Genomic DNA, 23,246 nt, shown 5'->3' on the forward strand with positions numbered 1-23,246 from the left:
AATGTGGCGACACCACACAGACATCAGTCTAAGACTACTTTGAATGACGTAAGAATAGGTTAATGGTTTAATCGAATACTTTGAGGATTGGAGTTGCTATGCCTCCATCTTCTGGAGACGACGATTGGCTGCGATGGCGCGTGACCACCACTAGAGGGAGGCATGGCGACTCTGTGGCGGTGACGTCAGTGGAAATCCCATAGCTCGACTGGATGTCGCAAGCCGCAACAAGACAGGAACTAAGCCCGCAACAAGACAGGATCGAAGTTCCGCCAACAGCCACGCCACGCCACGCCACGCCACAGCTCGAATCACTCGAGAGAGACGGACTGTGTAAACGCCGTCCGTCAACTCTTTCGTGAGTTAGTTCTTAACGTCCAACAGCGTTTGGGCTGCGCATGCGTGTCCCAGGCATGTGTCAAGTGCTCGTCGACTGCGACCAGGCGTTCCCTCTTCGGGCCCAAAGTCTTGCAACCGTCCAGACTGTGTTGTGCTTGCAGACACGCGCGTCTAACTCGTGTTGATGTAAGTCTACTCTATTTGTTTGGCTCTTATCTTGCTCTTTTTCTCTTCGGACTCGGACTGTTTGCGCTTTCAAAGTTCCTGACAACATGACACTCATTTGACTGCATGAAAAATGGAGCATTCGGAGGTGTGTGGGTGTGACGAAAAGAATATAGCATCAAATGAAATATGACACTTAGCATCCATTGACATTATTGATTGGGCTTAGAGCTTGAGCGTTTGAAAGCCTATCTTGTTGCTGCTAGGGGGAAGAGAATCGCGTGCATCTGGTCTTTGGTCAACTTCTTCGGGCCTTTGCTGGTTGCCACGGTGATGGTGAATCTCCACACGTCCACTGTCCCAGCAGGTAGATAGATGATGGCAACCCAAAGACAGAAGCGCGCACCTCTGCCACCCTGCCTGACATTAAGGTTTCGCTGTTGGACTTGAATCTAATTTGTCATGGCATTTCCCAACGTTAGAAGCGAGGTGCCAGGACTTGGGTGAGTTGCGTGTCCTGGAAGGTGAGGCGTCGTGGGTGCGCTGTCCCTTCCGGGGCCTGGCCAATGGCTCGTCGTCGCACGCCCTGACGTGGTACCGCCTCCTCCCCGGACACCTTGAACGACCAATCAAGCGCAGGTCAACTTCGAGTGGCACGCTGCAAAATGCTGTTAGATTGCTCCTCACATTCACATGCTTCTTTGCGTGGTTCCGCGGCAGTGGGCGTGTGAGCACCGAGCGCGACTGCTTGCGCTTTCAACCGGCCGCGGCTGAGGATTCGGGCCGCTACGCCTGCCGGCTACGGTCAGAAGCAGCGGCACACGCACGCAAAGATAAACGTACCGAGAAAACACACGCTGGGTTACACGTGCGCGATACGTTACCGTGACGGCCGCCTCCTCCAGGAACCGGTCGGCGTGCGTGAACGTGAGGGTCGTCAGCCGGCCGCAGGAGGCGCCGGAGGATCCCAAATGCCATTGGCCGCTCGCCGCCGAGCCCGGTCAGGTCGTCATCCCTTTGGAGGGCGACATGGTTCTGGAGTGCCCCGACTGGCGAGAGGTCGCCGCCGCCGCGGCCGACGACGCGCCCGCCGTCATCTGGTACCACGTGAGGACCCGTGGCCCGTAATCCGTCTTTGTGTCGCACGCTCACCTTCACGTGCGGCTCTTTGCGCACGTCAGGCTTGCGAGCAGCCCGACCGATGGACTAGCGACCGCGAGCAGGTCGGCGCCCGTCTTCAGGTCCACTACATGGTGGACCACTACCAAGGGCTTTACGTGTGCCAGGTGCACTACCGGCGAAGCGGCCGAGCGCTTCATTTCACACGCGGCCTCAACGTCACCGCTGTCTGTGAGGACACGCACGCACGCACGCGCTCACACAAAGTGCGAGCAGCACTGCAACGCCGCTTATGGTGTGTCCAGCAGCCTCTTCACTGCCCAAAGTGCCCAGCGTGCTCCAACCGACACGCGAGCATGTCTTCAGCGTCAAACGGGGTGAGCGAGCGAGCGAGCGAGCGCCTGTCGAGGATATTTTGGTGACGTGCCGTTTTGCGTGGCGCTCGCCGCCAGGCCAGGACGTACGTCTGCTATGCACGGGACACTTTCCCTACTTGGACCAGGACTTGGAGTGGGACATCTGGTGGAGCGTGGACGGGAACAGGACGGAGCAGCTGGCAGAGCGCCGATTCTCCACAAGCAACAGGTAGCAAAGCTGGAATGTTCCCCATTATGGTATGGTATGGATCCATCGATCATGTTTGTATCCAGGCGCTTGCGCAGCCGATACGGCGATCGCACCGAGGAGAGCGTCCTGCTGATTCGCAACTTTGGCTCCCAGGACCTCGGCAAGACTTACAACTGCTCCGTGAAGAACCGGGAAGGATTCCAGACGCGCAGAGCGCAGCTTGAAGAAGAAGGTGAGCAGCGCCATGTTCTTGTTTCCGTCTGTTTTTGCGGGCGGGCGGCAACTCAACTTGCGAGACAAGTGGAAGCCACCCAAGGCGGCAAACAGGCTTTTCTTACCGCTTCAGCGTCCCTGCCGTGGTCGGAGCTGGCTAGCGGTCTGGCCGTCACGCTGGTGCTGTCGCTGCTCGTCTCGGCGCTTTACCGCGTCTTCCGGCTGGAGCTGCTGCTGCTCTACAGGTCCCGCTTCGGTACCGACGAGCGCTACACGGGTGAGAGCAAAATCAAGTCACGCGGCTCAAACCAAAACAAGGGCATTTCCGAACAAAATCTCTCCGTTCTAACGGTTGAGGGAGGCCCTTGTATCCTCCTGTCAAGTGACTTCCTGCCCACGTGTGCATGCGTGTGTGTGTGCAGACAATAAGGAGTTCGACGTGTACATGTCGTACGCCAGGAAGAGTGAGGAAGAGCAATTTGTTCTGAGCACACTACGCCGAGTCCTGGAGAACGATCTGGGATACACCGTGTGCATCTTTGACAGAGACAGCCTGCCGGGCGGGAGTGAGTTGACACTTGAACTCGTGATTGAAAACAGCTCGCTCGCGTGTGTGCGTGTGTGTGTGACTTGATGGCGGCCAATCTCATTTGGATCCATCCCGTCCGTCTTCCTTTCCGCACGGGCGCTCAGCCATCACGGACGAGACGCTGAGCTTCGTGGCTCGCAGTCGCCGCCTGGTGGTGGTGTTGGGCCCCGGCTACGCTCGACAGGGCTCCCAGGCCCTGCTGGAGCTCAAGGCGGGAATGGACGGCCTGGCGGGCGGCCACCTGCGCCTGGTCCTGGTCCAGTACAAGCGCATGCGGCGGCAGGAGTGGGTGCGCGAGCTGAGGCGGGCGCGCGTGGCGCTGGCCACGGTGCGCTGGCGGGGCGAGCCCTCGCGGGAGCTGACGTCGCGCTTCTGGAAGAAGCTGAGGCTGGAGCTGCCCGTCAGGAGGCCGCCCGGCGCCCGTGGGGATGAGGAAGGAGGCCAGGGGGCGGGGCTGATGACCACCCCCAACCGGGACCAGTCTCCTCTCAACCCCGAGGCCTCGTGAGCTTGCCATTTGTGCGGAAAGTGCATCCATTGCGCCTTTTCCTCCTTCAGCTGACTTGGGCAGAGGGGAGACCAAGCAAAGTGGTCGTCCAAAGCTCGCAAGCGTTCTGGAAAATATGCCGCCTGACATTTCCTGAGCAAACTGGGTGCTGCCCCGATGCGCTTTACTCTCATTTCATTGTCGCTGGTTGGCGCAACCCGATGCAGGCCGCCCACCGATGGCTTCACCCCTCCCAACGGCGGAAGTGGGCCGGCCGCCGAGCTACCGCGTGACGTCAGCCAGGGCGCGCCTCCGAGCACTGCCCCGACCCACCCAAGTCAAGGAACCCTGCTGACGTTTGTTTGAGCTCACATCAGCATTTGGGGCTCTGCCAAGCAGTCACCAGAACCAGGAGGAGTCATTTCCGTGTCTCTGCTGCCACTGCTCCAAACTCTTTCTGTATGCACTCACTCATGTTATCACCAATAAAAAGACTCCATCAATCAAGAATTGGCCAAGACTTTTATTGTGTAGTTGAGTAATCATTTGAAGTACCGTAGTGCTGGATGCAAATGGACGTTGACGCGTTTCCACCGCGCTGCCGCACAGCGGCTCCCGGCCGGGGCTTCCGACGACGGTCAGGTCAAGAAAGGCACGCAACTGTCGACAGGCTGCAATTAAGCACAGCAAGAAATCTCCACTGTCTGTGCATGGGGGGATCATCGTAACGTTTGCTTCATTGCTCTTGACGTTCGCTCATCTTTCAGTGCCACAAAATGGATGCCCATGCCATTGGAAGCCTTGCCGGCGGCGGCTACTTGCCGTTCCACCACGCACGCGCGCCGCCGCACAAAGACGCCAGCCTCAAGTCCGAACTGCACAAGTCTTACATCCGCATGACAATGCAGAGTTCAAAGCTTTTCCTTTTTTTTTGCGGTGAGCGTAATGTTTGACCGCGTCTCGGGGCGTCAGGACACAAGGGCGCCCGCCCCCCACGGGAGAGCGCGACACCCGCACGTGACAGCAGAGAACGTAGAGCAGCGCCGCGCGGAGGCTCCGATCCCTTAGCCCGTAGATGAGAGAACCCAGACAGCGGGGCAGTTGAACGAAGCAGACAAAGAGAAGGGTTTGGACCAGGACAAAGTCCAGCCGGCTCAAGGAGGCCGCCAGATGCGCCATGATGATGCCGTAGAGCACCGACGTCAGGCTGAGGACAAGGTGCAGCAGGTGCAGCAGCAGCGTGCGGCCAGCTTTGCGGAGAGACTCTTTGTCGGTGGCCGCCGACCTGGCCGACAGCGCCACGCCCACGAAGCTGAAAAGGATGCTGGAACCGGCCCACGCAAACAGGAAGCAGCTGAAAACGTCGTAGTACACTTTGGACACGGGCGAGAGGAAGAAGACGTTGAAGGTGCACAGCTGCGCCGTCATTCGCTCAAAGGGAAAGGTCTTCAGCAAAAGGCCCTGGACCACAACGTTGAGACAAGAGACGGTCCACGCGGCCAGCACGGCCCGCGCCGTGTTCCCGGCCGTCGCCACCGAGACGTGGCGCAGCGGCCGGCACACGGCCACGTATCTCTCCAGCGACATCAGCGCCAGCACCAGAGGCGAGATCCTGCCCAGCAGATTGGCCAGCAGCACCAGGGCGCCGCAGGCCGAGTAGCGCAGGCTGACGCCGGCGTTGGAGAGCAGGTAGAGCAGCTGGCTGAGGCTCAGGTACAGCGTGTCGGCCAGCAGCAGGTTGAAGAGCAGCACGTAGCGCGACGTCTCCCGAAAGAGGCTTTTACTTTGCAGGGTGAACAGCGTCCAGCCGTTGACAAAGAGGAAGACGGCGCAGCAGCCGGTGGTCAGGACGCCCACCGCCGCTCGCTGAGAGAGGCTGGCCCTGGCCGCCGCCGTCGCGTTGCCCGCTGACACAACTTCCATCAAACCGGCAGAGACCTTCCGCAAGAAGAAGTCGCGCTCCAGCTGGAGCAGAGTGCGCAACCGTCGGGCGCCGCCGCCGCGCTTTATACCAGCCAAGCCCCGCCCCTGGGCCGCCGCAGACGGGCCTCGGTCCAAAAGAAGATGGTCGAGAAGGCAGCGGTTAAGAGTATTGCTCGCCTCGCACCAAAGGACGTGGCCGGAAATGGCGGTGACCGGGCCGGAACGGGCCGTGGCCCACACTTCAAACCACACGCAACACGTCCAAGAATCCATGAACGGTGTGGACGTTTCACAATACGAAAAGGGGCCCGTTTGATCTCATCTATTGGGACAATCTGGAGCGGAGCGGTCCGGTCGCTCGCCGGCACCCCAGCAATCCCAGGCGGCAATCCCACAAGCCTCCAATTGATCTCAGTCAACGATTAGCAGCTATCTATCTCGATTGCATCATGCACGCTGAGAACATGGAAAAGTCAACTTTGGGTTGGGTTCTTGTTGTTGTTTGGCCTTTTCTTGACAAAGCGCTGCTTTTCCCCCGTGCGACCAAGGGCCTTGTTTTCCACAACTCTGAGCCGGTCCCCAAAAGGCTCATTGAGGCCTTTTAATAATTCAAAACGTTGACGCCACCGTTAACGAGTCCTGCGGGTGTTGCGTGCGGGCGGGCGCTCGACCGCGGGGACACCGCTTCACTTTGGCAAACTTGGTTAGACGTAGGTGACATCCCACTTGACTTTAGTGACTCAAGCATCGTTCAGATATTCCTATCATATTGGATCCAAATAACAACAGCAACAATCACTCAAGTATGAAAAAGGAAGCGCTTGGAATTCTCCGGTTCAAAGTAGCAAGAAAGTAAGATGATTCCGACTCTCTGCACTTCTATGTTATGGAATAAAAATGCAGCTTATTCACCATAGCGAGAAGCCGGTACCACCACCGCCGCTGGCGTCTCCAAGTCTTCTCAACATTTTGGCGTGCGTCATGTCCTGTTTCCACCTGTAAAACAACAACAACATACTGTAAAGGTAAGCTCTGTCAGGCTGTCTGGCTGTGATACACACTTGTGAAACATGTAGACACAACATTATGGACACAAATGACTTTGATGATTACTGTCAATTGACACATGACCGACATCCAACTTAAGCATGTTGAATATGTGCGTGCGTGTTGTCCTTTCTACTCTGAGTGTGACCAGTTGACAATAATCTATTGAGTCCACAATGAGCAATCTCATCTCAGTCTTTTAGGATCCGCAATTTGGTCCAAAGCAAGATACATACAGCTTTGCATTCGCTCGTGATTCCAAACAAAGCTGATCGATCCGTTTTGGGTTCCACTTGCCGCTCATGTTGCTTCAACCGCCAAGCCACTAGAGGGCAGCACAGTACCGCACATGAAAAGCAGCGAACTGTGAATCCCAGCAAACGTTGTGGAAAGCTTCCTCTTGGCTGCTCTGAGCCAATGACTTCATCTGTCAACAATCTCCAAGTCAATGGATGCTATCTCCTTGGAAAAATGGCCCAGCGAACCACATCATGATCAATGTGTTAGCTTGCGTTTTACGGGGCACCATCAAACTTGGTGCCAGACCATTTGAGTCGGGTGGGTCACGCACTTTTCAGCAGCCAGACGCACAAATCCAAAATGAAAACACCGGCAGCCGGGCGAGGAGCGTGGAGCCCATGTTAACCTTGTTGACTTGACTTGCTCGGCCCGGCCCGGCCCAGCCCAGCCCCTACCCACTTCACTACCATGTGTTTGACTTTGTGCTAAAAGAGCCATTTTCATTGCTAGGCACGGGTGAGGAGCAACAGCAGTTATCGGCGCCGATGGCGGCCTTTACCCATACTTAAGGCAAACAAGGGTTTGCAGATTTTGGTTCTCCTCCCTCCACTTCCCTGCTGGTCATTCTATGCTTATTTGTCATCTCCCAAAATGCTTGCACCCCACGGAGGAGGAAGGAGCAAGGCCGTGTGAAGCGCCAGGCGCCTCCTTCCGGCAGAGCGCCCCTGGCACAACAACGTCACAACGCATCAGTCGGCACGGCATTTTGCTGGCGTTGGCCGTTCTTTCCGTCCGGCCGGGACGGCGGGATCTGCCAGAACAACAACGCTGGCTTCAAGAATGGAGAGGAAGAGCGCAGAGGGGCCGACCCGAGGCGGGGGCAAAGTTTTGAAACGGGATCAACTGGGCCCGGTGGAGCGAGAACGAGCGCTGGAGTCATCAGGCATGTTTGGGAATTGGGACTGCAAACTTGTTTTTGTAGCAATATTTGCGCCTGATGCCCGTCCGTCCGTCAAACAGACAGACAGACAGACAAACAGACAGACAGACAGACAGACAGACATTTTTCCTGACTGCGTATGGAGATCCCAGAGAAGGCCCAAATGGGATTGGCAGGCCTTTGGCTTTTGATGTTTGGCGCAAAAGTGGAAAAATGTGCACATTTTGATGTCGTTGGAGAAGCGAGGCCCTGAAAAAATTCAAAAGCCACGCAGCAAATGTTGGCTGTTGTCCTTTTTTTGCCTCCTCAACTTGCATCTGTTTCTCATTGCGGAGCGGCCTGGGCCTCCGGCACGTGAGGCCATCTCCGCCCGCCGGCCCGCCCATGCCGCAATGATTTTTTCCATCTTGCATGCAGCCGGGACGTTTTACCCGCCCGACTTCAGGGGCAGCGCGTGGACACAAAGCGGCTCTTTTGTTTTGAGGAGGAGGAACGCGAGGCAGTGGACGGAGCCGCTCACCTGGAAAGTCTTGCCATTATTGAACGCACGGCTTTTTGGAATGAAATACGAGTCGGACAAGGTGATATTTGGTAGACCAGCGCGTCGCTAAGCTTTACCCGATCAGGCCGCGGAAGACGACGGCTGATTTTTCAACGAGGCAAGGACGGCTTGCTCCAGGTTTATTGGGTGTGGGCTCGTGCTTTGTCATGCTTCCTTTCCAGGCTTTGGCATTTTGTCACCCTCAAAGCCCGTGCTTCTTTTTCATTTTTTGTCTATGTTGCGTCACTGTGGCTTGAAGACACCAGTCAAGCCAGAGTCCAGCAGCCAGGTGAGGGAGGGAGGGAGTCAGGGAGGGAGGGAGGAAGGGAGGGACACATCTTCATCAGGTTTGTTGTGCTGCGCGTTTTGCTACACAACAAGCCACGTTTCCACCAAGCACGACAAGATTGATGGCAGGACCTAATGGCTACTATTGCAAAACAATGAAAGCCGTGCCGATGAGGCCGCATTCAACTCAGTGGCAATTTTGTGGAATTTCCGATATTTTTCAAATCGATCAATCGGACAAAAGGTTGCCACTTTATCCATCTTGCCTTTGCTTATTATGTATTGTTTTGTGAAAACAACAAGTAGATTGCAATTAAACAGAGTCACACAAGAGCGATTTATGTTGTACTCATTTAAAGATTTGATGCCGAGAGGAAAAGTGCAGGAAAGACATCATACGTGATTTCTACTTTGCCATGCTCACGCTCTGTACTCCGTGTGGTCTTTTTTTTTTTTTTAGTGGGCGGAGGGGGGTCACAGGGCAGATTATGGGTTGCACAGTGGGCGCCCACACTAAGGCCTTACTTACTGAAGGGGGGGGTGGGGTGCCTCAACGCTTTTGCATGGAATTCAGTCTGGTTCATTCTTAACACAAAACATGTTTTTGCATTTGACAAGTGTTTGCTTCAAAACATTCTCTTTTCTTTTCATCTCCACAAATAGCACTCTAGCCAAACCCCCTAAAGGAATGTCAAGTGCCCTCAAATGGCTTAAATGTATGCGTGTGTGTGCGTAAATGCACACTGCAACAGCCTGTCTGAGTAATGGGATTACTTTTGATGTTAATCCTCCAAGACCTTAAGGAAGGAGGTCGGTCACTCACACTCACACACCATTCATCACAAACGTGTATGTGTGTGTGTGTATATAAATGAACTGGTAACGTGGTCGATTTGTCATTTTGGTCTTGTGACGAGAGCATTGGAGCAAACTTTGCTTTGGCGACTGACTCACCCCATGATCCTTTCTTCTCTTCAGCCATCTTTTCGTCTGTCGCAGCAGCAGCAGCAACAGCAGCAGCACGTTGGCAAAAGAAGTTCCCATGAACCAGGGCGTCAAAACACTCGTTGACAACATTAAGCTCGCGCACCTGTCCTGTGAGGTTGCGGATGCGCGACCTCGACATTGTGCAAGTGCGGCCGCCGCATTGGAAAGACATGCACGGAAATTTGAGCTGACCTCTTTGCTCAAATCACACGTCAAAGTGTTTGGACACGTTCGTAGCTCGAAAAAGGGAAGTGAAGGTAAACACGTCGGTCAGCGAGCGCACTTTCCCCGGCCGCCATATTGGAGCGGTGCAGACGTCACAGACAAAACGTTGGCCAACTATTCCATGGCTGCATTGCATTCCACCAGCGTCGCCGCAATAGAGCGACTTTTCTATCGTTACCGGTGATTGATGACGAGCGTGACACTTGACGTTTTTCTTATGAACATGACCTACTATACCAGGGGTGGGCAAACTTTTTGACTCGCGGGCCGAACTGGGTTCTAAATTTGGACCGGAGGGCCGAACCAGGAGCAGATGGACGTAGGCTTTGTGTGAAGTCATATAAGCGACCTGTAAAAGTCATTGCATAAAAGATTTTGGCCTTTAGTAGGTAGTAAAGCATGGATATTCCAAACAAGTTCTTTGAAAACAAATGCATTTATTAACAGCATTAAAAAAATATATATAATAATTCACTAAAAAACTGCTATCAGTGATTCTCATAAAATACGACACTGTTATTATGAATAACAGTCTCCATCACTTCAGTGCCTGCAGGTCAGATTAATGAAAGATGTTTATCTTGTGAGATCACATCAAACGGCAAACATTCTGACCAAATATATCATCTTGAAGAATCGGTGAAAGCATACATCCAAATAAAGTAATCAAAACAGCAACACGGTGAGGGGTATCTGAAAATCAGAGCAGAATTTTAACTCGCAAACACCTGGTAACAGAGGTGAGGAAACGGGAAACACTTCCTTAAAGTAAGCCTTAAGAACTTTACAGGTTAAGATTAGTCGCAAACAGGTGGTGCATCAATGTCCTTGAGCATCCTGCATTGTTTGAAAATGAGAATGGTCGCTAGTTTCAATCCCTGCTATGTGTACAAATCATATTCAAATTGCATTTTTTTACAATAAACTTGAGAGCCTCCCGTTCATTTTCAGTGGGAACGGTGTTGTTGGTCTCCCTTTTTTGCTAGTGCGTCATAGTCTGGAGTAAAATTTGTTGTGGCAATTCTTAGGAGAGATCCGAGGTGTTGGTCCGTTTACCTCGATCTGTGACGGGTTGATGTTGACGTTCATGTGGCTGAACGTCACGTCACGTACGTCGAGCCAAATTGGCCACTCTCTTTTAAACGCTCGGCACTGTGTCCACCTTGCTTTTCCTTGGGCGACTCATTTTAATGAAAGGATTCCAGGGGAAGGTTTGTGGGTGGCTTTAGCGCAAAACTGCATCTGAAAGCTCAGCGCGCGAATTACAAGAATGCTGTTGTCAAAGCCCACGCTCTAAATTCGGGACTGATACGAATAGAGCGAGAGTGCGCCATGTTCGTACTACTGAGTACGTACACGCATTTGTGAGTGTGCACCGAGCTTCCGGTAGTAAATGCGCAGGCGAGCGCTTCGCCATCTACTGGGGAAACGCAGTCATTGCAGGCAAAATGACCAACAAAAAAAAAAGTTTAATACAATTTGTTCAGGGTTGGCGGGCCGGATTAAACGGTCCCGTGGGCCGGATGTGGCCCGCGGGCCGTAGTTTGCCCACCACTGTACTATACTGTTTTGAGTTGTTGGACTTCAACATCTCAATAAACCGAATGAATAGAACTTCGATTTTTGAAATGTGGTGACAGATGGATGGGCTGACCCAGCTCACCAAACTGCAGGGATTTAACTTTTTGCGGGGTTTGTTTTTTGAATTGAGCAATGAATCAATGAAATGGATATAAACACGCAAATGCACACAGTTAGCACAGTTGAGAGAGAGCACGAGATCGGAGTTTGACGACCGTTCGATGCGCACAGCTCAAGCCGCTATCCCTTCCATATACCAATATCAAAAAGGAAGAAAAGTGACAGCCAGCTTTAAAACACAGCATATGGTATTTTTATTTTAGTTATGAAATTGACAAGCACTCATCAAAGGACATGTTAAAACATTCTATGCGCCGTCCGCATCGACTGACTGACTGACTGACTGACTGGCGGCGGCGCTGCTGCTTTCAAATAAATACTTGGTTTTCCTTTTTCCAAATGGGGAAAATAAAAGAGACATAACACGTGAGGCTCAAACACGCGAGACGCACGGACAGACAAACTGACGGACTCTCCAAGTCGACCTGACTCTCAAACCGACATACGTATAAAAACAGCCGGAAAGGATTTGAAAATACACAATCGTACAAAAAGTCACTGTCAAATATCAGCTGGCATTATGAGAGGAAATCGGTGTGTGTGTGCGCGTGCATGCGCGCGCGCGCGCATCTACTAAGTCAAAGGACAGAATGTGCTTCCGTATTTGTACATGACGTATTCACGCGTTGCATTAAATGTAATGAATGTACATTTTTGACAGTCCTCCGTCCAGGCGGTGGCGCTGTGAAGGAGACGATCTCGACGAACAGGTTCGCTTCGCAACGTTCACATTTTCCGTTTACAAAAACACAACCCATGTTGATCATAATAAAAACTATTCTTAAAACTCTTCCAAAAAAAGGGCAAGATAGTCATGAGAACAGGTAGAGTACAAAAGGTGGTCCGGCCGGGAGTTAGCACATTGAAGCATGCACGTGTGTCACGTTTGCCCTCTCATGCAAGGTCGTAGCGGATCAAGCAAAAGGCCACGTGGATTTTCCTTCACTTTGAGATGCCCACTCACTGGTCCCCCATTGGCCTCTTAAGGATGCACAAATGCACTTGCTCTGCTCCGTCCAAAGGTTGCTTTGCCCAAAACAAGCCTGGTGAATTTTCCTTGTCGGTCACGACAACGTAAACACATCGAATTCGGGCGACGCGAGATGAGGACAACTCAAATCCGACGAGACCATTTCCCGATTTCCTCTTCAGCGGACTACACCAATTCAGGCAGCAATCCAAGAAAAGATTTGACACACTTCCATCCGCCGTCGTCACCTTCTGCTGCCGGGTCCAAACCGTTCTAGCGGAATCACATTTTGTTGATTTGAGCCTTTTTATAGACATGCCTAGTAAATTGCACGTTACTCAGTCAAGTAGGCTTCATGGGTTGACTTTTCCTGAAAATTGCAGAGCTGCGTTATTCCCAGTCACTGGTTTGACAGCGTCCGCTTGCCGCCACGCTCCACCAAACGCATACCATGACGAAGCCGCTCCATTCCCGCCCATATGGACGCCATCTTCCCAAATCTCCAGCACTTTGGAGGAGCTGGCCCCATCAAACGGCAGACTTCCAGCGTCTGCTCGGGTTTGGCTTCTCGACGTGCGTCGCGAGTTGCGTTTGGCCGAGCGGATGAGGACTGGGGGGGGACACAACGGTCCAAAGACTTCTTCAGGTAGCGGACGATCACGGCAAGACCACAAGCTAACGTGCTGGAGCGACAAAGATGGACAAATCCGATGGACAAATCCGATGGAGTCAGCGGCCGCAAACGGACCGAGGGGGGTTGGGGGGTCTCGTCTGAAGAGCGACACGAGGCGCTTCTCGCAAGGAAGAAAATGCTGATGGAGAAAGCCGAGGTTCCTCGGAAGGGAGCGCCTGTGTGCTGGCGGGGAAGCTTGTGTGAAGTTTGCATAGAGGGTGAAGGACGGAGCTGCACCTTGACGCCGGCTGCTCTGGCGCTCGACGTAAACACAAGGCAGGCGTGAGCCACGACGCTGCCTTCCTTCCCTCCATCCATCCAAAGTTCAATCTCCTTCACCCTGCTTCCATCCCCTCACGTACCGTTGGTGAGAGAGCAAGAGAGAGAGCGAGAGAGCGAGAGAGAGAGAGAGGGGCGAAAGAAAAAGCGTCAACGTCTAGGCACTCTTTGATTTCCAAGGCAATTTTCACACAGAGTGAGTTGGTCAGGTAGAAGGGTGGAGCGTGGAAAGGTGGTCGGTGCTCAAGCGGCGCTCAGGCCATGATCTTCTGGGGGATCTCGATGGAAGCCTTGACAAAGACGCAGTTGTCGCGGACGTAGTTCCTCTTCTTGATCTCCTCGTGCGAGATGAACTTGGGGTAGCCGAAGCCCAGGGTGCTCTCGTCCAGCGAGTTGCGAGCGCCGCTGGGCTTCTGGAAGTTCTTCCAGTTGGGGTCCGGGTTGAAGGTCTCGGTGATGTGCTGCGGCTTGGAGAGCGAGGGGTCGCTCTGGTCCAGGATGGAGAAGGTGACCTTGTAGGCGAAGGGCCACTCCAGGAGGTTGTCGTACTCACCGGGCAGCACCCGGATGTAGACGGAGAGGTGCGAGCCCTCGCCGCTGCCGTTGCCGTTGAGGAAGGCCGACACCTGCAGCTTGTAGCCGTAGCGGTGCGTGTAGAAGGGCGGGCTGAAGAACTCGTGGTTGCTGCGCAGCTTGGCCTCCTGCAGCTTGCGCGAGTAGTCGCTCAGCTTCCAGATCAGGACGCCGTCGTGGCTCACCGACAGCTCCTCCATCTCGCGCCGCAGCTCCAGGATCTCCTGCCGCTGGCGCCCCACCAGGTTGCACATCATGGTCAGGTGCGACTTGGTGCTGTCCTCCAGGTGCCGCCCCACCGCCAGCTTGGGGCACTGCCGAAGCGCAGAGCGTCAGAGCCCGGCCTCAGAGCCCGGCCTCAGAGCCCGGCCTCAGAGCCCGGCCTCAGAGCCCGGCCTCAGAGCCCGGCCTCAGAGCCCGGCCTCAGAGCCCGGCCTCAGAGCCCGGCCTCAGAGCCCGGCCTCAGAGCCCGGCCTCAGAGCCCGGCCTCAGAGCCCGGCCTCAGAGCCCGGCCTCAGAGCCCGGCCTCAGAGCCCGGTCTCAGAGCCCGGCCCAGGCGGCACTTACCCGATGTTTGCAGCCGGCGTCTTTGAAGGGGCAGAGCACCAGGGCGCTGCCGCAGTTGTCTTTCACGTGGTTGGCCAGGTCTTCGCGGGCAATGTTGGGCGTGCCGCACTGGTTGGGGCACTGGACGGGGAAGCGAGGGCAGTGGTACTGGTGGTTCTGCGGGAAAGGAGCCATTGAGTCGGCGGCGCTTTGACGTCGGCCGCCGCCTTGCCCGTTTCTCCACGCAAACCGACCTGGATGGTGTCAAAGACAAACTCCTTGCCGCAGTACTTGCACGGCTGCGTGCGCTTGGGACACTCGGCCGTGCCGTGCTGCGATAGTAGCCGGCGCATCATCCGCGCCCCGCATTTGTTCTCGCAGTAGACGCTCTCCTGAGGACACACGCCCTGGTGGTTCTGGAAAGAGCACAAAACAAGGAGCACCTCTGGAGAAGAGCAAACTAGGCAGGCAGGTAGACAGGCAGGCAGCCACGCAGGCAGGCAGCCACGCAGGCAGGCAGCCACGCAGGCAGCCACGCAGGCAGGCAGCCACGCAGGCAGGCAGGCAGGCAGGCAGGCAGGCAGGCAGCGGTCTTGTTTTCCTTACCTCGTAGGCCTCGCCGGTGAACTCGCTGCCGCAGAACTCGCACTTGACTTTGCGTTTGGGGCAGTCGTGCTGCAGGTGGTCGGGGAGGTCGCGGCGGGTCAGCTTGACCGAGCAGCGATTGGGGCAGGGGATGACGTTGAAGGCGCAGGTGGAGAAGTGGCCCTGGGGGAGGAGGTGCGAGGAAAAGTCACCCGTGACGGGAAAGACCCCAGCAGAGGGGAACCTTTTGCTGAGGTGTGCACGCTTGCTCACCTGCAGCTGCTTCATCTGTCCGGTCCAGCGGCAGCCCTCTTCGCTGTGGATGCAGCGGATGGGCAGCGCCAAGATCTGCTGCTCCAACTCCGGGTCAGGGTAGATCTGCAAAACAAAAGGCCTTTGAGAAGACCCGACGGACCCGAGCCACGAGCGGGGCTCCTGCTGCTGCTGCTGCTGCTGCTGCTGTTGCTGCTGCTGCTGCTGCTGAACTTGGGCCTACCTTGGCGTAGTCCAAAGGCAACTGGTCTTCGGGACACTTGAAGACTCCCTCACTGCAGAGGAGACACAAAGAAGGCCCTTCAGAGACAACCTGCAGCACTTTGCTTCACCTGCGTCTCAATCGAGCGCTCGCTCTTTGCTTCCTTCCTCTCGTGCGGCGTTGCCGCGTGACTGACCGTGCGGACTTTGGCCCAGAAGGGGAGGGGGAGGGTGGGGCCAGTCAAAGCTTCATTCTCCTCCCTGCGGCCAGCAATGAACAAGCCACAAAGGCCTGAGAAAGGGACTCGCTATTTCACGATGCCCCATCATCGGCCTCCAAAGTTTGCCTTCGGCTTTTGTCGGATTGCCAGCCAATTTCAACCAGTCGACCTTGGTCTGAACGCTAAGATTAAAATGTCCAAAATGGCCGACTTCCCGGGTCAAGGGGAGGCCGGTGGTGGCAGAGGACGAGTTTGCACGGATAGCCCCGAGTGCCCAGCGGGCGAGCGGAAGAGATGCCGAGCGACGGCTTCTGCACTCTGGAGCGCCCTGCGAGAGGCGCCGTGATGCCGGCGCAGGCGGGACGGACCGAGGCGGATTCGGACCACCGCGCCCCCACCCGCCTCGCTCGGCCTTTCCGCGTGACGCACACAAACGCAGACAGGCGCAAAAGGCCTCGTCACGGGCTGTCAGCGCCATTCCGAGGGCGCCGGAGGGCGGGCGGGCGGGCGGGCGGGCGGCTGCGTCGCCACGCTGCTCGTCTCTTTGTGACAGCGCATTCGGTGGGGGGTTGGGGCGGCCAGCCAGCGAGCCAGCCAGCCAGCCAGCCAGCGCACTTGCTCTCGACTCCATCACGGCTACACAGGGAGGGAAAGGATAACGCGGAAGGACAGACGGGGCTTTTTAATGAGGCACCCAATGGATGGCGAGTGAAGGAGTGCCGCGCTGCGCTGCACCGCGCTGCGCTGCACCGCGCCGCGCTGCACCGCGCCGCGCTGCGCGACCTACAAAAGCAAATGCGCCGTTTAAGCGGCAAATGTCTTGAAACTTTTTGCCGATGATTGAGTTCTTTCAAACAAAAAGTCATACAAACGTCTTCAAAAGATCTTTTCCTACTTTTTGTGGTGAGAATTCAGCGACCACTTTTTGTCACAAAGAGCGGAAGCAAACACCAAATGTGCGTGTCGTTCCCGTGCCACCTGAACGGATGGGGTGGCGTTTTCACCTGCGTAACCTGCTGATCTGCTTACTTGCCCCGCCTCGCCTCGCCTCGCCTCCAGGTGGACGGGCTCAAAACGCACCACTGCCAACATGCGGCAAGGCGGCTTCGACAGCCCGCAACAGCCTCGCCAGTACGAAGGAAGCGGCGGCAAGCGGCAGGAGCTGACCAACACGGCAAACACGGTGCCAGATACTCGGGCTGCGTCTCGACACGGATGACGTGAGCCTCGCCTCGCCTCGCCTCGCCTCGCCTCGCCTCGCGTGTTGGCTTTCTTGGCCAACTGGAGTTGCCATTACGTCCCCACCTTTCGATCAATGTGTCTACTTTTCATTCGGTTGCTTGGCCAGCAAAAGCAAAAAAGAAAAAGAGGCACTACTACGACGGCACGCCGGCCGGCGCCTGTGTGGCTGGCCCGTTTCCCGCGCTTCCGCCTCCACCGGCGTGGGCCAATCTAGCAACACTGGGAAACAAAACATCCAAAAGATTGTACTAGGAAATGAGCCGCGCTGGCAAGCGAAAAGAAGAGGAGGCGTGCTCCCCGACATGCGTGTGGACCGCTTCTCTTCTCTTGGTCTGCATCATCTTTTCTTTCCTTTTCTTCCCTTTTTCCCAACAGCTCGGCATGTGTGAAATGTGGCTGTTTCATCACAGATGGCGCCACTAATTTTAGCCTCGCGGGGCAAACTGCAGGGATCGGCGGGCGGGCGGGTCGGGCCTCGATGGCGTCCGCGTGCCAAAGGAGAAAAAGGCCGCTCCTCCGCCAAGCAAGCGGAGACGCGCAGCAAGCTTTCGTTTGACGCTCTGCCCTAGCTCGCCCGATCGTACGTTCCCAATGACGAGTGCAATCGTATTTGGGGGGGGGGGTCATTTTCTCAGCCTGCTCCACTCGCCGGACGCTGTCGTTTGCGACGCCATCTCGGGTGACGAGGAGACCGACAATTGTTCTTCTCGTGTGCCGGCAACTTTGGGGTCTCCATGGCAACTGCTACGGGAGGAGAGAGGATCTTTTTCGGGAGCAGCTGGCAGACGGCCACGCAAAGGCGTCTTATCGGTGGGATTGGAGTCCAAATCCAGTCCCGAAAGCAAGCGCTGCCTCACGCCGGCGGCCGCATCAATAGCCTTCCGGAAGGACGACTCAACAAAGTGGCCTTGGCAGACGCCACCGGAACCGGCCGCAAAAGCGCCATTCATTCCGGAGCGCACCTGGCTGAGCCCGGCCCACGGGGCACAGGGGCCCCTTTGACTGGGGACAGGTGCCCGCCGGCCCGCCGCCAGCTTCCGGAGCGCTCCGTTTGGCTCCCGCAAGATCCACTTTCACACACAAGTTGCACTTCCTGGACGTGACGTGACGCAAATGCTCCTGAAAGCAAACGCTACGGATGGACTGCAACAAAAAGGAGCGCACCCTCATTTCTGTGAGAGTGCAAGCACATGCACGTCTGCTTTCATTAGCGTGATCACTGACCCGATTGGGCGCGACACCAACGCAAGGGAGGGGGGGGTGGGGGTTGGGGTTTTGATACCCGTGCCGTCTGATTGACTTGGAGCAGAAGACGAGCCACGCGTCCGCTTGGCGCTCCGGAGCACCGCTGGAATGTTTTCCAGGTCTGGGGCCCCTGAGAAAGCAGGACAAGTTGAGGCACGTCTGTCCACGCGCCATGCAGGGGCCACCTCACTTTCTTGTCTCTCCAGCCAGCCATCGGGCTCACGTTCACTTCATTTGATCCATTTCAACGCGACGCTCGGCCTCGCCGGTTTGACGCCAGCTCCCAATAAAAAGCTGCGAGCCGCTGGCCGCATTGTCGCTTGGCACCGAGATGGCGCCATAGCACTGCTTTTGTTAGACAAAAGGGAGGGATGCCAAAAGAGAGTAGAATGCGCCCGCAGGAGAGAAATTCGCACGGCTGCGTCAGATGGACCAGCGCCTCAGACGCTAATGGCCCACACGGAAGGTGGGGTTAGGGTTGGGTTAGGGTTAGCTAACCCTAACCCCCCCAGCCATTACCCCCCAAACACACATTTCCTCGGCGCCTTCAAACGGAGCGATTTGGGCCATTTCCTGGGCTGGCTCGGATTACGTTGACAAACGTGAGCTCACAGCTTGATCCACTTACTTCCTCAGCGTTTTGTTTTTTTGCTCAGAAATGCGCTCGCGTCGGCGCGGCGTGAAACACGGAACAGGCTTGCGAGTCGGGTTCGGTCGTTCAAACACAGCTTAGCATGTTCTGAAACGGAGCTTTCCAGCCTGGCTCAGGGATTCGAGATTCAAGATTGGCCCCGTCCCACCCGGCGAGCAACAATTGCGAGGCGGCCAACGCGGCGTGCTCGTGGGCTCCACTTGCCGCTCACCGCAAACAAGAGCGTCTGTGTGGGCGAGAGGTCCGCCCCTCCGGAAGCCCACCTGCAGGGGGGACTGCTCAATGGCTCTCAATGTCCGCCATGGCCGCAAAAGCCCGCAGCTGCTGCGAGCGAGCGAGCGAGCGAGTGAACGTGCGTGTTGCCGTTGCCTCCCTCCCTCCCTCTCGTGCAAAAGTCAAAGCCAACTCGGCCACATGGCTGCAAAAGAAGCGCTGCAGTGTTTTATGTTTACCAAGGCGCAGGCTACGCTAACGTTGGCGTGACAGGACGAGTCAGCCAAGGTGGCGGCGTCATTAGACGGAAGGCGGAAGGATGACGAATGCGGCAGTCATGCCGCGCGGCAGCATTCTTGCCTGCCGCAAAGAGCGGACCGAGTCGAGCGACCCGGGCACGGCGCCAGCCGGCCACCGAAGCAGGCGAGCAGCCCTCGCCCTGTCCATGAATTGGCCCTGGCTCAGGTTGGTTTGAGCAGCCTGTTGAAGCAACCATGTTTGGATCAAGCCTTTTTCGACTTCCTAGCCTGACCCGAGTTGGTGTTGGTCAATTCTAACATTGCGGCGGTGTCATTGCGCTAGCCTGCTTGGCCGGATTGACCCGGCACGCCGCATTGGCCGGGCACTCAGCGCTAAATCCAATTTCCGGTCACAGGCGGCAGACGTCGGTCGGCAGGTGGGCTTACTTTGGCGGCGGGAGACGGCATCTTAGCTAGGCTCCCGGTTCCGCTTTCGGACAAGGGCGCGGGGCACTTCCTGACAGCTCGTCATCACAAACCGGCCCTTGTCTTTTGGCTCGGGTTCAGCGTCATGGTCAGCCGTGTTCCTCTTTCCGCTCGCTCGTGAGTTTCCTCCCCTCGGGGTGTTTTCGGGCTTCAAGTTACAGTCAACGTGAGAGCGCTTTTTTTTTCTCCCTTTTTTAAAAGGTGATGAAAACAACAGCGAACCAGTTTGGCTGAACTCCATCCGCCCCCCCCCCCTCCCCCGTAAATGCAGCACGCAAAGAAAAGCCGCAACATTCCTACGACGCATGTAATGACTTTTTCCAATGTATTTTTAGGGGTCGTCGCTGTCCGTCGAACAAACAGCGGTGAGCTTAAAAACAAGAAGAGCGTGCTCGCTAAACGAGAGGCTTGAATGGAGGGCGAGCGGACGAGAAGATTCCAGGGCAAGGAAAACATGTGTGTGAAAGCCACGGATGTGGGATTGAGGGGTAAACAAAAATCCACTCCATATCCAACAATATTGAAGCAGATGATCACTTGACCAAAACTATCATTAGCCAAGTAGCAGAACTGCCTACTTTTGGCAATTTCAATTCAAACAAATATGACTGTCTTTTTTTTCCTTTTGTGAAGATTTGTCACTATTTGAAGTCAGCAAAGGTCAAACAGGGGGGGTTGGGGGCTTCACATTTGCGTCACGTTCAATTGAATCGTTTTGCTGGATGTTAACGCGGGCCGTCGCCGCATCTCCAGATGGAAGGCTCGTCCGCAAACGTCATGGAAAGTCCAGGATGCTTTGTTGATGTAATAAGTGTGCGGTTTATGCACGTACTTGGCCAAATGAACCCCGAAACACATCCCAGACGTGTTGCGTTCACATTCAGCGTCGTCGTCGTCGCGTTTGGTACCGTCATGGCGGCGAGTCCATCAACGCTGCAATTGCTTTGGTCAATTGGCTCCCTTTTCCATCCGGTTGACTTGACAGACAGACTTCTTTGGAGCTAGGTGTGCGTAGAAGCATATGAACAAAGACCCCTTTTGGGGAGCTGAGCAGCAGATTAGAAGGTGAAGCTCGGCGATGGCTTGTCCGACCTCCGAGGGAGTGAAAGAGCTCCCCACGGAGGGAGGAGTCTCTGTGTCGAATTCCATCCTAACCAGGAGTTCAATTCCCAAAAAACAAAGGATGAAATCTGCTGAGCACCCCGATGACGTCTCATGGCGTGCATGGCGTGCATGGCGTGCGTGGCGTGGCGCCCCGCGAGTGCAAAAGCGGCCAATGTGTCGCGCTCGTCTCAACGCCACTGGTGTCATTGTGCAATGTAAACAAACACGAGACCGTGGAAAGGTGAGCAGGACACGCCTACACGTCCCTCTCTCTATTTAGCTAAGATCAACAGAAACTGCAGTCTCCGGTATCAGTGGGCGGGCGGGCGGTTGCGCGCCCACATACACGCACACGCGTACATAGACCGAAACACAGATTGATCGATCGATCGATCGATCGAACGTACGTACCTTAAGAATTCTTGCAGGCAGGTGTCACAGAAGCGGTGGCCGCAGGTCGACACCTGGACGGGCTCCCGCATGGCCTTGCTGCACAGCGGACACTGGAAGCGTCTCTTGGGCTTCTCCAGGAACTTGTAGTCGAAGCCGGGCATGGTGGCTCCTACCGCGGCGGCGGCAGTGGCTTGGGCTACGGCTGGGCTGGGCTCGACTCGGGCTTCTCTCGGCCTGGCCGCCGTACGTCCCTGTCCTTGCGGCGCCTTCCTTGTGCTTCACGCCGACGAAAGGCGAAAGACGGGATGTCGCTCTCCTCTCTTCGCTCCTCCGGCCGGCATACAAAAACGGGGGCCGAGCTTCAAACGAGGGCAGGGGAGGAAGGTCGGCGCTGCTCCTGCGGCGGCGGCGGCGGGCGGACTTGCTGCTGACGGACCGAAGCAAGCAGTGTGCAAGCCCTCCGACTGTTTGGGTGCACCGAGGCAGGCAGGCAGGCAGGCAGGCAGGCAGGCAGGCCCGCCTCCTCCTCCTTCTTCCTGGAGCAGGAGGAGTCAAGAAAGCGCTCGCTCACACGACTCGATTGCTCTTACTCTGATCTCCTCTGGAATTGCGCTTTTGTCCACGTCGGCGCTTGCTCATCCATCCATCCATCCATCCATCCATCCATCCATCTAGCCGCCCGCCCGCCCGCCGTATTGCCCCAGCATCAGCGAGGCAGCCAATTAGATGCGCGTCGGACGCCGATTTGCACTTAATTAGGCCAGCAAACACAAAAGAGACTCACTCACGCACGCGTCGTCGAGCACAAGCGCTACAGTGCCACCTACAGGTGCACCTGCAAAACAAAGGAGAGCCAAATGATGGAAGAGCGATTTTGTTTCGCGCATGAAGCGGGACAAATGGTCATGCTCATTCGAAGGTTAAGGAGGCGCTTGGCGAGGCGCTTCAACCATTTTCCCTTGGCAATGCACCGCGCGGATGCACACATCGACGGAGAGGAGTTTTCACATTGCTACAGCATTACATCATCATGACATCATCAGCGGGAAAACAATGGAGGGGAACGTGCACAATCCTCTTTATTTCAAACAAATGCAATGATGCTGCGTTCAAGACATCAAAGGCACTGGGCTCGCCTTATTAAAAGTACAATTCGCCATGTCGCCAGCCTTATCTTCTCACTGCGTCCGATATTCAGCGTCGCTGCTGTACTGACGAGCTCAGAAGAGCTGAGACGCTCTCAGTTCGAGTACGATGAACTGAAAGCAAAGGCCCGTCCGTCAAAGACGCGACTGCTAGCCAACGTCAATTTCCGCCAGCACATTCACGCCTGAGTGATTCACATGTGTGAATTGACACCGCAAGAGTTTTTCAAATCCATTTACTGGTTGAAATGCAGATGATGGCTGGCCTACTGGTGGAATATCTTCTTGACGATTTGTGGACTTTGACCTTGTTGGAATGGGAATAGGTTCCCCTCATTGATTTTTGGTCATCTGGCAGGGTTTTTGTCCTTCCGCTAATCTGGCCGGTGGAGCACAATGTGAGCAGTGTGTCTGTCCGTTGGCTCGGTGCGGGTCACTTGACTGACATCGGACTTAAACACTCCACTGTTCTTTCCAGTGTGCATTGTAAACGTCTTCATTCTCAGGAAGGCTTAAGTGTGGGGGGGCGGGGCGGGGGCGGCCCTGGAACCGGTTTGCACTCTTACGGCCACAATGGCCGTACGGCGGCCCGGCCGCAGGGCGGACGGCGGCCTGATTGATGGCGTCCCCTCACTGACGGGGCCAAATGCGGCACATGCTCCATTTTTTTAGCCGCCCGCCTGCGCCTGGAGCTACGATGACGGCAAGTCATCTTTCTTTCCCCAGTGAAACATCGGAATGGAATCGCTTTCCCCAAAGCAAGCAACAATTGCTGTAAGGTGTACAGTGCAATTGAGTTCATATTTGACTGGAGGAAAAGAATTCAAGCGCATGT

General features: G+C 55.6%; 3 protein-coding genes across 10 annotated transcripts; 1 reads left to right on the forward strand and 2 right to left on the reverse strand.

Annotated features, from left to right (window-relative positions):
- The first annotated feature begins 165 nt into the window (after positions 1 to 165).
- Positions 166 to 3,989, forward strand: LOC133155178 (interleukin-1 receptor accessory protein). Of its 6 annotated transcripts, none has more exons than XM_061280274.1 (12): positions 167 to 358; positions 771 to 871; positions 987 to 1,143; positions 1,225 to 1,308; positions 1,410 to 1,611; positions 1,686 to 1,854; positions 1,929 to 2,000; positions 2,076 to 2,208; positions 2,274 to 2,422; positions 2,537 to 2,680; positions 2,826 to 2,969; positions 3,097 to 3,989. In XM_061280274.1, exons 1-12 carry the CDS (start codon positions 213 to 215, stop codon positions 3,498 to 3,500), a joined length of 1,905 nt encoding a protein of 634 aa, XP_061136258.1. In that variant the 5' UTR covers positions 167 to 212; the 3' UTR covers positions 3,501 to 3,989. The 6 variants fall into 6 exon arrangements, with proteins under 6 accessions (XP_061136256.1, XP_061136257.1, XP_061136258.1 ...); XM_061280276.1 differs by adding an exon at positions 444 to 525 and having other exon boundaries at positions 212 to 358; positions 987 to 1,308; XM_061280272.1 differs by having other exon boundaries at positions 166 to 358; positions 987 to 1,308.
- A 50-nt stretch (positions 3,990 to 4,039) lies between these two features.
- On the reverse strand, positions 4,040 to 5,970 carry LOC133155179 (odorant receptor 131-2-like). Its single transcript, XM_061280278.1, has one exon. The coding sequence runs from the start codon at positions 5,673 to 5,675 to the stop codon at positions 4,344 to 4,346; it is 1,332 nt and encodes a 443-aa protein (XP_061136262.1). The 5' UTR covers positions 5,676 to 5,970; the 3' UTR covers positions 4,040 to 4,343.
- A 5,571-nt stretch (positions 5,971 to 11,541) lies between these two features.
- On the reverse strand, positions 11,542 to 21,905 carry traf4a (tnf receptor-associated factor 4a). Of its 3 annotated transcripts, none has more exons than XM_061280333.1 (7): positions 21,285 to 21,905; positions 15,494 to 15,545; positions 15,271 to 15,375; positions 15,019 to 15,180; positions 14,667 to 14,828; positions 14,434 to 14,589; positions 11,542 to 14,180 (listed from the first exon to the last, which is right to left on the reverse strand). In XM_061280333.1, the coding sequence occupies exons 1-7, from the start codon at positions 21,425 to 21,427 to the stop codon at positions 13,548 to 13,550; spliced, it is 1,413 nt and encodes a 470-aa protein (XP_061136317.1). In that variant the 5' UTR covers positions 21,428 to 21,905; the 3' UTR covers positions 11,542 to 13,547. The 3 variants fall into 3 exon arrangements, with proteins under 3 accessions (XP_061136317.1, XP_061136318.1, XP_061136316.1); XM_061280334.1 differs by lacking the exon at positions 21,285 to 21,905 and adding an exon at positions 20,602 to 21,247; XM_061280332.1 differs by lacking the exon at positions 21,285 to 21,905 and adding an exon at positions 16,588 to 17,363.
- Positions 21,906 to 23,246: the final 1,341 nt, after the last annotated feature.

Source organism: Syngnathus typhle, linkage group LG6 (assembly GCF_033458585.1).
Source record: "Syngnathus typhle isolate RoL2023-S1 ecotype Sweden linkage group LG6, RoL_Styp_1.0, whole genome shotgun sequence".
Taxonomy (NCBI): Eukaryota; Metazoa; Chordata; class Actinopteri; order Syngnathiformes; family Syngnathidae; genus Syngnathus; species Syngnathus typhle.